The sequence below is a fragment of the Mauremys mutica genome, chromosome 11, assembly GCF_020497125.1.
Source record: "Mauremys mutica isolate MM-2020 ecotype Southern chromosome 11, ASM2049712v1, whole genome shotgun sequence".
In the NCBI taxonomy this organism is placed as follows: domain Eukaryota; kingdom Metazoa; phylum Chordata; order Testudines; family Geoemydidae; genus Mauremys; species Mauremys mutica.
In genome coordinates, this window is record NC_059082.1 from 31,625,792 (window position 1) to 31,643,883 (window position 18,092).

The following is an 18,092-nucleotide window of genomic DNA, read 5'->3' on the forward strand; positions in this document are numbered from 1 at the left end:
CCTCTGCCTCTCCAGCAGCTAGACTGGAATGGCTCTTGTCAATTTCACCCTGGGTGGCTGGGAAAGCAAAAAATTCCATTTTGGTTCTCCTGAAACAGAGGTTTTCTTTAAAACACTTTCCATGGAAAATGTGAAGTTTCTGATGCTTTTGAGAAAGTTTCTTGCCAAAGTGGGACAAAAACATTAAAATATTTGCAGAAAGGGATTTTTTTTCAGCCAGCTCTACATATATGTAGTATTTTCTGTTAGTTTTTGTTAAGTGTTTAGTTCAATATGTTTCTATTCACAGGATATGCCCCATGGCCATGTTAACCTTGTTGTAGGAAGTTTAAGTTTTGCATTTCCTGATTTCAGAATTTTAATTGTACAATCATGAACAAAGCATTAGACATTTTTTCCTTTGTAAGAAGTATGTTTGTGGTTCCTGGAGAGACAAGTGTTTTGAGAAAGCCACACCTCTACAAAATTAAGTCCTAGGTATTCCCAGGCTGTCACCCTGGCTTTAACCTCCTCCTATTTTCTAAGTTCCAAACTACATCCACTATATCTCCCACTGAAGATTTGTATTTTTCCACAAGCTCTCTCTTTACTGATGCATTCCTCCCATTCCATTCCTCCCATGCCATTTCAACCAGAAGTGGCTCCTCCCCTTCTTTTTCACATGTTAGAGGACAGAGAATATTGAGGCCCCTTCTAGTCAGGGTTGTTTCTAATCACAAGACATATTGGGAAATAAGACCACAGGCATCAGACAGACATGGGTGGGGACTAGCACACTGTTAGTTGAACATTTTTTCATCTGAAGTAGGAGCAATTGCTTGGCGGAAAATGCTTTGTTATTCTAGGTAAGGTAGTGCAATGTTCAAGTCTTCTGGGGAAAATTACAGATAAAACTAGAATTTTTTGTCTACTATGTGATTTGATGCTCTCTCCCTCATGTTAGGAGCTGTTGCTTAAAGATAACAAGACAAGTGAAATCCTAATATTCTACATTCAGTGCAATCTCTTAAAGATGTTTAGTGTTTCACAATTTTAAAACAGAAATAGTAGAGAAAGGTTACAAAATGTTTGTACAGAATGCAGCAAAACCACAAACCAGAAAATTATTCCCAGTTCCTTATATTTTTGAAACTGTACAGTATTTTCATTTTTTGTAATTACCTGTATGAAAATGTTTGCACATGAAGTGTTTAAAGTGGAACAAGCAGTTTCAGAAAAAAGCAAGAATTGCTCTTGCAAGTTTTTTTAAACTTTGACATATTAAAATTAAATATGTGAGTCACAATGTCTGGGATAGAGCGAGGTCAAAGGGGAAATTCTGTTTGCTATGACACAGTCTCACTCACAAAGGCTAAAGCTTAGAAGAGGAAAGCGGATTCAATGACACAACTTATTCAAATTCCCTTGCCTTTTATTTCATTCTCCTTTTATTCATCATCAAGGGGTTGAACACACAGGAAGTATTGCTCATCTCACTTTAAAATTGTGGCACTTTACCTTTTCCCTCACTATAACATCAAACCAAATGACTCAATATCATCTTAGCCAAACATCTAATCTCTCATTGCAATATGTAAATACTGTTTTATTAACTACTTTGCAAAGTAATAAACTAAGAGGCCATAAGTGAATAAATCAGTAACCAAATGAAGAAAAACACCATTCTTGTGATTAAAATCACAGGTACAATTAAATTTGTATGTTTGAGTATTGGACAAGAATATAAACAAACTTACCAACATAAAATGAGCATTTAGAATGCAACAAGCTCTCTGTCCACAATCGACATATTTCACTTTCTGTAAGAGCTTCTACTCCATAATAGGCTTGATATTCTACTTTTGGCAATATGTAAACTGGAGTATGCTGTAAGTAAAAATAATATCAGCCAAAAGGCCATTAATTATCTACAAGTTATTACAGCACCTTAATTACTTTTTAGTATTTGACAACCATCACAGTTCACTCACTCAAGAAACAAGAGAAATAATTACACAGGATTTTTGGTACAACAGAACATTTTACATGAAACATTGTAAATTTAAACAAATCTTATATTAAAGAAATGTGAAAAATATAAGAAATAGAAAAATGAATCTAAGTAAGCATTTATGTATAAGCAAACTACAATCTAATAATTAGATACAGTTATTACATCTCTGTGATCTGCTGCCACCTCCAGGAATTCAAGAAAAAGTAGACAGTTGTTCTATTTCTGAATTAACCTATTAGAGGGAAAGGAAAATGCCATCCATATTGTATACCAAAACCACATTTAAAATCCAAAAATATAATTTCCATTTTAACACTAACATTTTGTGTTTAAAATACATAGAACATCAGTTTTCTTTTATCTACAATGAATGGAAATAAAGCTTTCCTCCCACCCTAAAATTCTTTCAGAAGTTTAGAGTTTGTACGCACAGCTTTAAATTTCAGCAAATGGAAGTACAACTATTAATAAATAACAAAGCTCATACTTATGATTGTGAATGAAAGCAGAAGCCCTGAAGAGCTGACAAAATGAGATGTTAGAAGTCTTTAATATTTACATGTTGACCTTCCCATGGAAGACTCCTCCACTATTAATACAAAGTAATTATGAATTTTTAAGATTTGAAATTCAGTGCAAATACTAAAATCCCGTAAATCCCCAAATCAACGCTTACACTTAAAAAATTACCTTTTTGGGGGGAAATGCGTTAAAACCTCTGTTAATGTCAACCTTCCCCTAACACTATTGTCCCTCAAAGCTTGAGGGAAAATGTGCAATACCCTAGCTACAAACAAAAAATTGTCATCATCAGGATTTAAGCAACGTACTAGGTAGTTACTTACAAGCATTTACAAGAAATGAGTTAGTATCTAAACAGCAATAACTCCTCCAAATAATGTACTGATCAGTTAATTTTGGGGAATAATCAAATCATAATGGAGACTGAATTCTGCATTAACAGAGATAGGCAACATGCTCACATATTCCAAGAGTCTCACAAGTTGTATGTGTTTTCAGGCATGAGGTAACATGCCAAGTTCATTAAATGAAAGACTAGAGGATCTACTCAAAACATAGGAATCCCCTGATAATTTCAGAGTAAGTTTTTGATTCCCAGCTAGGCAAAGTCTATACTGGAATATTAGGAATTCCCATGCTACTGAGATAGACTTTTGTTTCTCAAGTGCAACAATCTGCTGTGAAACATTTCATAGCAGCTTTTTTAACAGAATGAAGTGGGTGTGTGGGCCTTCTGGAAACAGAGATAGGATCTTCTGGCCCACCTGCAAACCAGAATCCTCCTACCATCCCTCTTTGTGTTCTGGGAAACTCTATGGCCTCCTCCAGTCTTTCTAGCAGTTTGGGACCATTGCTCCCAAACCATCATGACTACCTTTACCTTTGATTGGCAAAGTATAGGGGAAAAAAAGATGAGACAAAGCTTTGTAGGAGTGACATGAGAAAATTCCACTTAAAATTTTTCTCCCTACTTCATTTAATTCAATATCACCTAATACAGGGGTCCCCAACGCGGTGCCTGCGGGCGCCATGGTGCCTGCTGGAGCATCCATGTGCGCCCGCCTACTAGCCGCCAGACAAGCAGCTGCCGAAATGCCACCGAGAAGTGGCAACGTCAAGAAGCGCTACTACTGAAATCCCGCCGAATTTCAGCGGCATTTCAGCGGTGACGCCTCTTAATGACACTCCTTCGTGGCGGCATTTTGGCGGCGACGCCTCTTGATGACACTCCTTCGCGGCGGCATTTCAGCGGCTGCTTGTCCAGCGGCCACGGTCCTCGGAGGGTAGTCGTCTTGTAAGGTAATTATAATTATTTCCATTTTACAAGTGTGGCAACTGAGCGTACAGTTGAGATTAACTGACTTGTTCAAGGTCACACAAAGTGTGAGAGCACGAGCAATAGAGCGGCAATCTCCTAACTTTTGATCCTATGCTTCTGATCCTATGCTTAAGTCACAAACTTGCCCTTTATGTACCATTCCCTCCACAAAGCCTCCTTGCTCCAACCAGTACAGTGCTTGTACTTAGGGTTGCCAGGCATCCTATTTTCGACTGGAACACCCAGTCAAAAAGCAACCCTGGCGGCTCCAGTCAACACTGCCGACTGGGCTGTTAAAAGTCTGGTCGGTGGCGCAGCGGGTGCCCAGGGCTAAGGCAGGCTCCCTGCGGCTCCCAGAAGCAGCTGTCAAGTCCCTGTGGCCCCTAAGCACATCGTCAGCCAGGGACATGCACAACACTATGAGCCGGCTCCACAACTCCCACTGGCCAGGAACTGACACCAATGGGAACTACGGGGGCAGCGTGCAGAGTCTCCCTGGCTGCCCATGCACCATGGGGCCACAGGGACCTGGTGGCCACTTTCAGGAGCAGCGGTAAGCCCTGAGCCTGCTCCTGCACCCCAACCTCCTCATCCCCAGCCCCACCCCAGATCCCACACCCCCAGAGCTGGAGCCCTTACCCCCCCCCAACCCCCTGCCCCAGACCAGAGCCCTCTCCCACAACCTGAACCTCATATTTCTGGCCACACCCGGAGCCAGCATCCTCAGCCCAGAGCCTATACCACCCCCCGCATCCCAATCCCCTACCCCACCCCTCTCCCACACCCCAAACCCCTCATACCTGGCCCCACCCCAGAGGCCACACCCCCAGCCCGAGCCCTCACCCCCCTGCCCCAGCCTGGTGAAAGTGAGGGAGGGAGGGGGGATGGCGCGAGCAGGGGCGGGGCCTTAGGAAAGGGGCAGGGCAGGGGTGTTCAGTTTTGTGCACTAGAAAGTTGGCAATTCTACTCTGACTCCATATTTGGGAGTATGAGGTCGATAAATTTGCAATCACACCAAGAAAACAACATTCAAAAATCAAACATGCAGTTAGCCTAACATCAATAAAAACTGAAAAGACTCTAGGTTCATAAATCTCAAGAAACAACTGTGTCCTAAATACGAACATCTGAAAGATCAGAAATGGACAGGTAACACGAAGAGCAAAATGAAGTACTTATGGTCATGAAGAACCTCAGAATTACAGGCCTGATCCTGCAAATACTTAAGCACGTACATAGTTTTATTCAAGTGAATAGCCAATTGCCTTTAACTTCACAGGAGTCATTGTTTGTAGGATGGGGCCTATCTTTCCCAACAGGCCATTACATTGCGTGCTGTAATGAGACCAAATTCCCATTGTGGGAGTGTCACCACAGTAAGTAGTGAAGGATCAGACCCAAAAGTACTTAACTGCATGAACTAAATGGGGCTACACAAGTCAAAAGTAATCCTTGCCTCACTCCCTACAGAAAATAATTGCTCAATGGATAGAAATTGGACAGTTACAGAAATGAATAAAATACGAAAGGATGTATTAGTGAGGACTGGATGAGATATATTAAAGGAATAAGTGTGTGTAAACAATACTGCAGTGCTTGAGGCAATGCCTTTATCTCCTTAGTGAACTTTAAATAGAAGTTTTGTTAATGGAACAAGTTTCAGTCAAGCACATATGTAAAGGTGCCAAAAGCAGGATATGTACCTTTCTGATTTGTCTTTTATTACAGGATCGTCGCTCTGTCCTTACTTTTTGTACACTGCAACGCACGAGTAACAGCAGGTCATCCAAACTGAACAATTTATATACAAGATTGCCATCCTGAGGAGCTGTGTATTCTGACTGGTCTTCAACAAGCATCTTAAGTTCAGTTGGGAGCAATCCTTTTGAAAATAAATAAAACAGAAAACAACAGTCTTTACAAGGAAGTAATTTGATTTTTCCCCCCCTCAGAGTAAAATAAAACATTTATTGTATTTTATCTTTCAGTAAGAGATTTGCAAAACTGTCTTATCAAATCAGAGGGGTCACTTGCTATATATTTCTAGATAAACCAAACCTAGAACATTTCATGCACCAATCCTGTGTAACTACTAAAAGTATACTAAACATTTGCATATATTTTACCCTAGTCACAGCTATTCTTATGCAGACAGAATGTTAGGCTGCTGTTCGTATACAAATGTAGGATCAGAATCTGACCTCTGTTGCACCAGTGGACACCTGGAATAACTCCACTGAAGAAAAAGTATTTACTCTGAATCTACACTGCTGTAACATGGCAGATTCTGTCCCAAATACTATCGTCGTCTGTGGAATCAGAAGAGGTTAGTGAATGTGAATGTAATTCTGTGATTTACTAGGATTTAGGGAGAAAAGATTTAGAATATTGTACACAGCTACAATCATAGTAGGTAGGAGACCAAACCCATGGCTGAGGACAAGGGCTACAGGCTTAAAAAGTCTAAAAGACCTAAAAAAAAAAGTGCTAGGGTTGCATGGGTACAGGAACTCTTATTGTCAGAAGCTCATTGTCAGTGTGGTTTAAAATGCATCTACTTGAATTCTAAAATGCTGAATTGCAATTAATAAAACTGGATGTCTTTCTTGGACCTATACAGATTTAGAATAATACATAATTTTTGATGGGTTCAAAACAGAGCAACTATGGTGTTTGGGCAGCTGCCATCTCTCAATGTAGGTCTTCTAGATTAACTGCTTTCATTTCCATCAGTGCATATGACCTGTAGTCCTTTGCGTCTATTTCTTTTTAGGTTTCATAACCAGAATAGAGACATTTTTGGGCTTCTGAATCCAGCAGCTACTAAACTAGTGTATAATTTTGTGAAACACCATGTACGTGGCAAGATGTTATTGGATTTGATTTTTAATCTATTTATGCTTCAAACTAAGGAAACTGACTTTCAAATGTCTCCCTCACCAACAGAAGTCAGTCCAATAAAAGCTATTACCTCACCCACTGTGACGTTCTGTACCTTGGGGAAAACATCCAGCACCCCCATGTTCATTCTTGTAAAATGATTGTGTGGTATCCAATGCAAAGTTTGTCATGCTGGGTGTCTTCGGAAGGCTCATGATGCACTGAGCATTGTTGTTATAGTAATATTATGGGTTGTAATTTCATGTATATAGTTATGATGCTGAAAATGTGTCCTCATGGCTTAAGGCAAGCCCAGGCAAAAACTCCCCAAGAGCAGAGGGGCAGTTCACAGGAACAAAGGACACTGGCCTAGGCAACAACAAAGGATCTGTTGGACTCTCTTCCTTTGGTCAGTTTGGGACTGCGATGAGGTAATGCTAACCTGACCCTGAAGGGGGGGGGGGGGGGGGCAAAGCCAAGAGGGAAGAAAGAACATGATAAAAGGAAGAGATGTTTGCCATGCTCTTCCTCTCTCTTCCACCTCTATCTACAGACATCACCACCAAGCGACTGAAGCGCTGATCAAAGGGGAGAGCCTGGCTGAAAGGCAACCAGCCAGCCTGTGGTGAGAAGCATCTAAGTTTGTAAGGGCACTGGAAGTTTTAAGATCAGCTTAGAATGCGTTTTGGTTTTATTACATTTGACCAAATCCGACTTGTTATGTTTTGACTTATAATTACTTTAAATCTATCTTTATAGTTAATAAATCTGCTTGTTTATACTACCTGAAGCAGTGCATTTGGTTTGAAGCGTGTCAGAGACTCCCCTTGGGATAACAAGCCTGGAACATATTGATTTCTTTGCTAAATTGACAAACTCATATAAGCTTGCAGTATCCAGCAGGAATAACTGGACACTGCAAGGCAGAGGTTCCTAGGGTTGTGTCTGGGACCGGAGATATTGGCTAGTGTTGTTCGGTTACACAAGCCAAGGAGCAGCTTACATGCCAGAGGATGTGTGTGAACAGCCCAGGAGTGGGCTTCTCACAGCAGAGCATGGTAAGGCTGGCTCCCAGAGTCAAGGATTGGAGTGACCTAGCAGATCACCAGGTCCAGATAACACAAGGGGAACGTCACACCCACCTTTTCTAATATGCTGGTACTCACACGGCTACAACTACACTGCACATTTCAAATGCTGACATCCTGCATACATCCAGGCCAGATAGTCAGCCCATCCACTGGTGGCACAAAAGGGCCAAAGTCCATGTATGATGCCTCCTAAGAATTACCTCCATGTAGTAGTGCTAGATGCTTAACTGACCCCAAAACTGAGGAGCTGTGAGATGGTATACAAACCTTTATCTCTGGGCCAAGTGTAGCTTGTATGAACTATCACATCCAGTACTTCAAAATCAAGTTTAAACCTATATCTGTACATTTTAAAGAGATTTTAAAAGAACCTTTGTTAAAGGGCCCATCAGCCTGTTCAGGACCCAAAATTTAAATTTTAGGTAGGTAAGTAAAACTTCATTCAGCATCTTTTTAATGATGCCTTTAATAGAATTTAAAAAACAAAAAAAAAGAAATATAAACATTTCTGGGGTTAATTATCGATCATCTATCTGAAGGAGGAGTAACAGATAGGAAAGGTGGAAATATGTGCCAATCTTAGAACAAAGCAAAAACTGATATAATACTGTAAAAAAACATTAAGCCTATATCTACATTAAAGTTATACATACACAGTATATACATCCAAAGATAGATATTTCAAAATCACTTATTCCTAGTACATGATCCGTCCTGTAACTGAAAAGAATCATAAATTAATCAATAACCTGTGCGCCGGCTCCAGGCCTGCTATCAAAAAGGATACAGAAATGTACTGAGGTTTGTCAGAATTACCGTATAATTTTGAATCACCTCAAATGGTTTACTGAACACTTTATGACTGCCATTCTTTCATTTGGCAGCACAAGTACGCTAACTTCTCCAGCAGCATTGGTTTGCTGGTGTAGCTAGAGAAATCAAAGTTTTAAGTGCCAAACACCTGAATTTGATATTTTTACTGTGTGAAAGCCAAGATAGTAAGAGAACAAATTTGTACCCCTCTGTTTGAGGGCAGGTGTGAACACATGAGTGTGTAATTCCCAGGTCGAGAAGATATACCACCCACTCTGATTGAGATGGCGTGCTAAAATCAGAAGAGTAGCTGTGGTGGCATGAGGGCTAGTTGCTCTCAGTTTGTACCCAGCATCTCTGATGCTGCAGCTACACTTCTATTTTTTAACACCCTAGGCTGATCAGAGCTAGCATGGGTGTGTCTCCTTGAGCTGGGAATTACATCCTGAGCTGGAAAGGTAAACATACCCTTAGAGTGATGAAGAAAATTTGGATTTAAAAAAAAAAATGGTCTCAATGAAACTACCTTTTAAACCCTTGTTCCAGTTTAACTGAAACTTTCCCCAGGTTTCCTTCCTTTTACTATTTCCAGCACCACGCAGAGAGCTAACTTTCAACCACTGCCTCCCTCTATCCCTTGCTTCTTAGTTATGGGGTTTCCCCTTTCATTCAGTATTACTCAGCTGATCCTGGCTTGCTGGCACAATGGCCAGGAGCATTAACACCACAAGTAAAAAGAGAAAAACGATGTCCTATTGTCTACAAGTTGTACAATACTCATCTCCTTCTTTGGTCACAAATACCCAAACTTCACCCTCCACTGATTTTCACCACAAAAGGATTAGACAACTTCTTTGGGACTCAAAAGTACCACTTGATACTGTAAAGCAAACCTCCTTCCACCATTTGGCTTTGAATGGAACATAAAAAGAGGAAACAACACTCTGGAAGTACCTGTGACCTGCTGATGGTTGTTAAGCCAGGCCACAGAAGAGGTGCCCTACCTGAAGGAAAGGGGTGCAGGGACTGAGAGCTGAGACCAGAGGACGGACAGACAAATAATCCCCAAAGAAGCAGAGAACTAAGCCCTACTGGGAGAAAGACTCCTTTGGTTTGTACTGGGACTTTGAACTCTGCTACCCTAAAAGGGGTTTGAACTTTTGGAGTGAGCTGGCCAGAGGGCTGAGTCACATAAGCCACCGAACTGGACTCTAAAGTCTGTCAGGAAAACTGAGGCAGAGAGGATACAGCACTGTGTTCTGCCACAAAAATGCACATGGGGCAGTGATGCAATGATAGGGAGTAATTCTCATTTGCACAAATGATAATCAGGTCCTAGATTTTTTGTGAAGATGTAAATGAGATAAAGAATAAATGTATTTCAATAAATTTGACAAATAATATGGCCATTTTAATGAACCATGTGTGACAATACACAATATTTGAAGCCCCCACCCCCAGTGCTTGAAAAGCTGTTGGCCTGAAAGCTTAGATACTGTAACTTTTTTTTTGCTGGCTCAATAGTAAAATAAATCAAATAAAATTTTACCTTCTTTATACATTTTCCATCAAGGATCAATACAGCTACAAAGATTTTCTGCACGTTTTCTGCATTAAAGCAGAGCATCCAAGATTTTTGTTATCTCTCACACACAACAAAGTGCTATTCCAAGCTCCATCACCTCTCCTCTGCCCTCAAAAATTAACATATTTGCTACCATTATAGTGCTTTCAACAGGACTGAATTAAGGCTTCTGTGGCTGCCTTATCAAATTCTCCTTCTAATTCTGAATACACTAAATGCAACACTTACCCTTTGGAGCTCCCTGAAAATGTGAAGTCCATGTAAATTTAGGTAAGCTGCTTGTGTTTGCAGCAGGTTCCATGCTGGAAGCTACAGTGGGTTTTGAAGGTGGTGGCACAAGGCTTGGTGTAGGATTAGAACTTTTATCACAATTCACCAGTGGCGGCTCAGGAGCTTTTGGGGAAGGCGGCTTAAGGAGTTCAGTTTGCATTTTCAAAATTTGTCCAAGAGGGTCAACTTCTTTAGACAGCCTTTTGAAAGGTTTTTTGGAAGCAGTTTTTTCCTGGTCTGGGCTCTCTGAAGAGTTAGCCAAGCTACTTGATGAAGTGTGTATCGGGGAGGGTGATTTAGGTACATCTGCTACAGGATCTGGATTAGAACTGAACACAGCTGCTTTGCAATATTGCCCATTTTTACATTCTGTGTCAATGATCAAACGTTCTTCATCAGTATCACTATTGCAAAAAGAAACAGGAGTCTCATTTACTTCTGTAACTTCAGATTCTCTCCTGAAACTATCAGTTTTAGCCAAAGTATTTAACTTTGTACAATTGTCCAATACTTTGTTTGTGGTCGTACCATGTTGCTCATCATTTAACTCAACTTCATTTAAATCAAGGCCTTTAAAGGAGGAATTTTCTTCAGAATCAGTCCACACAACATCACCATTTGATGATGGCAGCTGTGTCTTGTTCACATTCTGCACATTACTACATGCTGAAAATCCCTGCTCATTAACTTTGCTTGTTCCCTCTTCAGCACCATCGCTTACAGTAGATACCAACTGTTTCTCTATTTTTAGCTTGTCTGATAGAGTTTTACATACGTTAGCAGGAGTATTTTCCATTTTGGACGTCTTCAAGGGCTTAGATGTTGCTCCAAAGGTCTCCAATTCCGTGACATCATTTTCAAAGTCTAGATCCATGTGGTCCAGAGTCGGAGTCCTCCTTAATTGACAAGCATCAGGAGGCATCTTCATATAAACAAAGAAAAATTAATCAACAATAAAGTGCATCACACCAAAGTAAAACAAATTGCTAAATCCAATGCAACAGAGATGCACAAAATGTTGTACCCACCAGACATTATTTTGAAGACGGAAAGAACAATATTTCAGTAATTTATGTATAAAACACCTCTAAACCTAAGAGTCACAAGAGTCTTTCAAAATATGAGTAAAGGGAACAAACAATATGAAAACTGCCACCTATGTAAGCCATACAAACAAATATATTTAAAGAGGGCACACATCAGTAATCAGACTAAACTAGATAGAAGCATTTAAGGAGAGAGACATTAAAAAAACCTCCATAATTCAGTGATGATAATGGCGAGAACCTTGTTTCCCCCCAATATCACTGCAGAACACAAAGATCAAGGAAATAAGATAGCATATTTTTGAAAAGACAGACAGCTACATACGTTCCACTGAAATATATTTTCCTCAAATGGATTGTCCATCAACACAGCAGAGACTGGAATAATTGATTTTTTGGATATCACAGAGTCCAGTGGGATTTCATGAAAAATTTGGTTCTTCTCTCTCACTGTCATCTCTTTTTTTGGGAGTGGTGAGTCAATATAAATCACTTTGACTGGTTTGGCACCTTTTAAGAGGAGGAAAGGGTTTATTTTTCCCATACTCTAAAGAAAAATCATTAGGTAATTTAAATATTAAATATTAAACTTCGTCCCTCCGACTTGTGTTGAAAACCATTTTACATTCCTTTCTATTAATTATTCATTGGGGAACACATACATCTAAGAAAGTGAAATTTATCAGGACTCCATGGCAGCAATATGAAATATGTTGACAGTTTACTTCAGTTTCACATATTATTTAAAGTGCAGCTCTATCCTGAAAAGTTAATTTGTAAAATTAGCATTTTGGGGTTTCACATTCATTATATCTCACCAATTCCCATATCAAATATATTCAGTTTGCAAATAAAAAAAGGTGTTTTCTCCAACTGCCAGCCCCACAAACTGATCTAGGGCTCTGAGTGTCAAGCCTGTTTTTTTCCATTTCACGTTTTTTTCCATTACCAGCAAGGAATGTTCAGCAACCTAAACTATATACACATATACATATATATACACATATATATACATATGGAGATATACCTACCACATAGAACTGGAAGGGAACCTGAAAGGTCATTGAATCCAGCCCCATGCCTTCACTAGCAGGACCAAGTACTGACTTTGCCCCACCAATGCTCAAACCACTGAGCTATCCCTCCCCCCGTAACGCCCTCCTGTTTTTAGACTTTGCCTTAAGTGCAACATTCATATCATAGACTCCACTGTCTTCAGATTATGTTGATACTTTTGAAAACAGTTAATTTTACAGGGGGAAAAAATCAGTGAAATAAATCTTTACAAAATCATTTGAAGGTAGGACACACACTTTAAACAAAAAAAGTATACTGAAGAGTTTGGTTATTTCACCCTTTTAATAACATCACACATGATTGGGAGCCTTTTACGTGATAAAGTGTTAATTTAGCATTCTGCAGATTAAAGTGAAAACCATCAAATAGGTATGCATTATGTCAAACAGTTACAGACAAGACAATTATGCTTCATAAACAAATACATGAAATTTGCAAACGTTTGTATTCACTCCTTCCAATCCCCCCTTGCCAACTCCTTCCCTGGTATGGAATTCCCATTATCAGGGTTTGTTTATATGAACACTTATTATTATAGCAAGCTGGCATGTGAATCTACCCTGCACCAGCTCACTGCACACTAAAGCTATGTACACGATGCAGCTTAAATCAGTATACGTTATTCACATCTCTGAGAAACATAAACCACCTCTCTGAGCGACGTAAGTTATACCGACTTAAGTGCCAGGAGAAAGCTTCTCCCACTGACATAGCTACTGCCCCTCGTGGGGGCTGGAGTAATTAAATTCATAGCAGAGCTCTCTCCCATCGGCTTAGACTGTCTGCACTAGCAGCGCAGCTACATCAGTGCAGCCATGCCACTGTAAGCGCTGTAGTGTAGCCATAGCCTAAGTATCCACGTGGTGCTGCGAACAAAACTTTCTGTAGTGCACTTTGATCTATCCCACTTTGATCTGGGAGTAGATTAAAGCACACCAAGGAACCTTTTTTAGTGCACAGCACCTGGGTCCACATGAACACAATGCACAGTAGACTGCTGTGGGATAGATTGACACCCCGGCTTGCTGCAAGCTAAGTAAAAGCCCTTGGTTAGCAACTGTAATGGGAGGTGGGACAAAGTATTGCCTTGCCCACCTGACTCTCAATTATTCACCTTGGGTATTCAATAAATACTGAAGAAAAAACATTTTTTTTATTCACATCAAATTTTGAGATTCCATATCACCATCAATTCACAATCCACTAACTTATTAAGACAACATTTTAACTTCTTTAACAAACTGGAGGAAACAAAGTGAAAAAATGGTCAGAAGGTAGTAGACAGAGAAAAATGGGGAAGTCTATATTCAAACTCCTGCCAGGATTCATCTGGCAACAAAAATATCTGTATTTGCATGACTTAATTGATTTAGACAAGGGCTGTCAATTAATTGCAGTTAACTCACGCGATTAACAACAAAATTAATCGCGATTAATCACAGTTTTGAAATTTATTAAATATTTTGGATGTTTTTCTACATTTTCATTTATATTGTACTCTGTGTTGTAAAACTGAAATAAAAGTGTATATTATTTTTTATTATAAATATTTGCACTGTAAAAATGATAAAAAAATAGTATTTTTCAATTCACCTTATACAAATACTGTAGTGCAATCTCTGTCCTGAAAGTGCAACTTACAAATGTAATTTTTTTTTGGTTACATAACTGCACTCAAAAACAAAACAATGTAACACTTCAGAGCCTATGGAAAACAAAAGCCTACAGAAACAGAAGCGTACTCAAAAACAAAACAATGTAAAACTTCAGGAAGTCTACTTAGTCCTACTTCTTGTTCAGCCCTCTTCTTATTTACAATGTCACCAGAAAGTGAGAACAGGTATTTGCATGGCACTTCTGTAGCCAGCACTGCAAGGTATTTACGTGCCAGATATGCTAAACATTTGTATGCTCCTTCATGCTTTGACCACCATTCCAAAAGACATGCTTCCATGCAGATGATGCTCATTTAAAAAAAAAAAAAAAAGCATTAATTAAATTTGTGACTGAACTCCTTGGGGGGACAACTGTATGTCCCCTGCTATGCTTTCCTCGCATTCTGCCATATATTTCATGTTATGGCAGTCTCGGATGGTGACCCAGCACATGTTGTTCATTTTAAGAACCCTTTCACTGCAAAGTTGACAAAATGCAAAGCAGATACCAATGTGAAATTTCTAAAGATAGCTACAGCACTCAACCCACGGTTTAAGAATCTGAAGTGCCTTCCAAAACCTGAGAGGGACGAGGTGTGGAGCATGCTTTCAGAAGTCTTAAAAGAGCAACACTCTGATGCGGAAACTACAGAACCTGAACCACCAAAAAAGAAAATCAACCTTCTGCTGGTGGCATCTGACTCAGATAATGAAAATGAACATGTGTCTGTCCGCACTGCTTTGGATTGTTATCGAGCAGAACCCATCATCAGCATGGACGCATGTTCTCTGGAATAGTGGTTGAAGCATGAAGGGACATATGAATCTTTAGCACATCTGGCATATAAATATCTTGCGACGCCAGCTACAACAGAGATATGAGAATGCCTGTTCTCGCTTTCAGGTGACACTGTAAACAAGCAGCGGGCAGCATTATCTCCTGCAAATGCAAACAAACTTGTCTGTCTGAGCGATTGGCTGAATAAGAAGTAGGACTGAATGGACTTCAGGCTCTAAAATTTTACATTGTTTTAGTTTTGAATGCAGGTTTTTTTTGGTACATAATTCTACATTTGTAAGTTCAACTTTCATTATAAAGAGATTGCACTACAGTCCTTGCATTAGGTGAACTGAAAAATACTATTTATTTTGTTTTTTTACAGTGCAAATACAAGTAATCAAAAAATAAATATAAAGTGAGCACTGTACACTTTGTATTCTGTGTTGTAATTGAAATCAATATATTTGAAAACGTAGAAAACATCCAAAAATATGTAAATAAACGGTATTCTATTATTGTTCAACAGCGTGATTAAAACACAATTACTTTTTTTAAATCACACGATTAAAATGCAATTAATTTTTTTAATTGTTTGACCACCCTAGTTTAGACTAAATTACCAGTTGTGTGTGTTTCCTACTGGCAGGAGTGTCTTCTACTAACCTAACTTATTTATATAACAGTACATTTTAACACTGGCCTTTTCAACTCCAGGAAGTTTTTACTAATTTGTTTTATGAAACTACAGTAAATGTTTTTCTGAAACTCTTATTACATAGTCAATTCTTTGATACCATCCCTACCTTACTATATTTTATAAAATGTGCAAGGAACACATTTACTTACTTCACAAAGAGCACAGCTTACAACTTTAAAACACAAGGAGGGCATTTCATTTCAATAATATGATATAAAATAGCATGTCCAAACTCAATCTTAATTGCAATATCTCTAGCGGTCGTTACTATTCTCAGTAACAAGATAGGACAAGGTCTAAAAATCTATCAGATGACTTTGCTATCAGTTTCTCTCCTTGAGAACAGAGGATTAACTGCAGTAGCTGGTTGTTTTTTTTTTTAGTTTACTTTTTATGATAATTGCAATTAAATTGGACCTTTTTTTCTTTACAAAACAAGAAATTTCCTTCTTGGCTCATTTCCAGATTATTATAGAAAACTGCCTCATCATGTTTTCCTTAAATGAATTTATGGAATAAATTAATAACTCCAGCCAAACTACATTACCTGAATTGATTTTTTAACTGAAAAGCATAATAATATTGAGCAGAAAGGCCATGATACCTGCATCCTAGATGGCTGCTTCCTCATGAAGTACCAAAATCACAGCTATAAAAAAATAGTTGAATTTTCATGCTCCCTGACTTCTTTTTTTAAAATGAAAGAAAAACCCAAACATGCAGATCATGTTTGAAACACTGAAAAGTAATTCTCAGACAACTAATAGCTTTTATGGGATGGAATGGCAACTCTCAAATAAAATCACAAGATTTCCCTCCCACCCCCACCCCTTCTGCTTCATCAGAATGAGTCTTGCTGTTCCTTGATATAGTTAATAGCTTTCACTTACTGGAATTACCTGAGATAGGTATTGGTGTATAGTGTTGCTACATTCAATATAGGTCACCATGACAGTAATAAATGCTCTATAACTGAAATTAAACAATTCTGTTGATGTGTGAACTAGATTAGAATCCAGATGTGTCTCCCAGGGCTGTATTGATTCCATAGGGGTAACAGGAGGACCAAAATATTTCAGTCAGAAAAACAAGCACACAGAAAACACACTGGAAATATGGTAAATATTAAGGTATGCCATTTTTACAGTCAATTTGTTGACCATGACTGCACTTTTACAGTTGACAAAAATATATCAGACACATATTAAACCATATTCACTGAAGATGATGATAGGAGGTGTTAAGTCACATCCATGTTTTGTTTTGTTTTTTAATCTGATTACAGTATGTCTGGGTATATTGATGAATCCATTTTCAGTCATTGGTTTTTGCTTTTCAAAATGATCAAACGCAATGGAAACACAATATCTGAGTCAAAAATTCTCAAGTTTTGGAACATCATTTTTGTAGGTGTTCATTTGCAAGGAAGAGAAACATACATAGCCTTGAGAAGAACAAATCCTGTAGTCTTTCTAAAATGAGACTGAAATGATAGGTGTGCCACATGTATGAAGCAATTTTATTTTAAGCCAGTGGTTCTCAACCCTTTTTTATTTGCAGACCCGTAAAAATTTTTGAATGAAGGTGTGGACCCCTTTGGAAATGTTAGACAGGCCTGCAGACGACAGGCTGAAAACCACTGTTTTAAACACTGAGATTGGTCATGACAATAGGATCAACTGACTTGGGCTACTTCTAACAGAGTGAGTGTAACTGACTCAGGCCCAAACTTTTAAAGGTATTTAGGCATTTAGTGCACACAGCATTGCAACACTTAACTGATTCAAGAGCCTAAGGTATGTCTACATTACAAAATTGAGTGAACCTAAGTTACGTTGAGATACAGTCACCACAGTAATTAAATTGCTTTTGCATGTCCACACTACACTCCTTGTGTCAGTGATGCACATGCTCACCAGCAGTACTTGCACCAATTTAACTGTCAGCGTGGAGCATTGCAGGAAGGATTCTGAAAGACAACAACAGTCAACGTAAGCAACGCAGTGTCTACACTGACATTGCATCGACCTAAGCACTACATCTCTCATGGAGGTAGAGTTATTAAGTCGCTGTAGTGGGCGAATTACATAGGGGCTACATTTTACTGTGGATGCTTACAGAGTTAGGTTGATGTAAGCTGCCTTATGTCAACCTAACTCTGTAGTATCGACCAGGGCTCAGTCTCATTTTTAAAAAGGATTTAAACACTTGGAAGTCAAAAAGTGCTTAAATCCCCTTTGAAAATGAGATTCAGGCTCCTAAATCAGTTAGAAAAGCTACTAGAAACCTCTGTTGTGAACAGCCTAGTAATTTTCTATGGGCCGCTCAAGTCTAGGGCCTAAGCTCATCCCTCTCTCTGCTTTT

At 39.0% G+C, this 18,092-nt stretch overlaps 1 protein-coding gene across 5 annotated transcripts in view; it reads right to left on the bottom strand.

Annotated features, from left to right (window-relative positions):
- The window catches only part of ICE2 (interactor of little elongation complex ELL subunit 2), a 79,593-nt gene that overhangs the window by 30,547 nt on the left and 30,954 nt on the right, over positions 1-18,092 (bottom strand). For all 5 annotated transcript variants that reach the window (XM_044979351.1, XR_006572391.1, XR_006572390.1 and 2 more), the window contains exons 8-11: positions 11,844-12,028; positions 10,431-11,394; positions 5,537-5,715; positions 1,737-1,866 (exon numbers count right to left, since the gene is read on the bottom strand). In XM_044979351.1, coding sequence (XP_044835286.1) covers positions 1,737-1,866; positions 5,537-5,715; positions 10,431-11,394; positions 11,844-12,028 — 1,458 coding nt within the window. The remainder of the gene's footprint in view (positions 1-1,736; positions 1,867-5,536; positions 5,716-10,430; positions 11,395-11,843; positions 12,029-18,092) is intronic.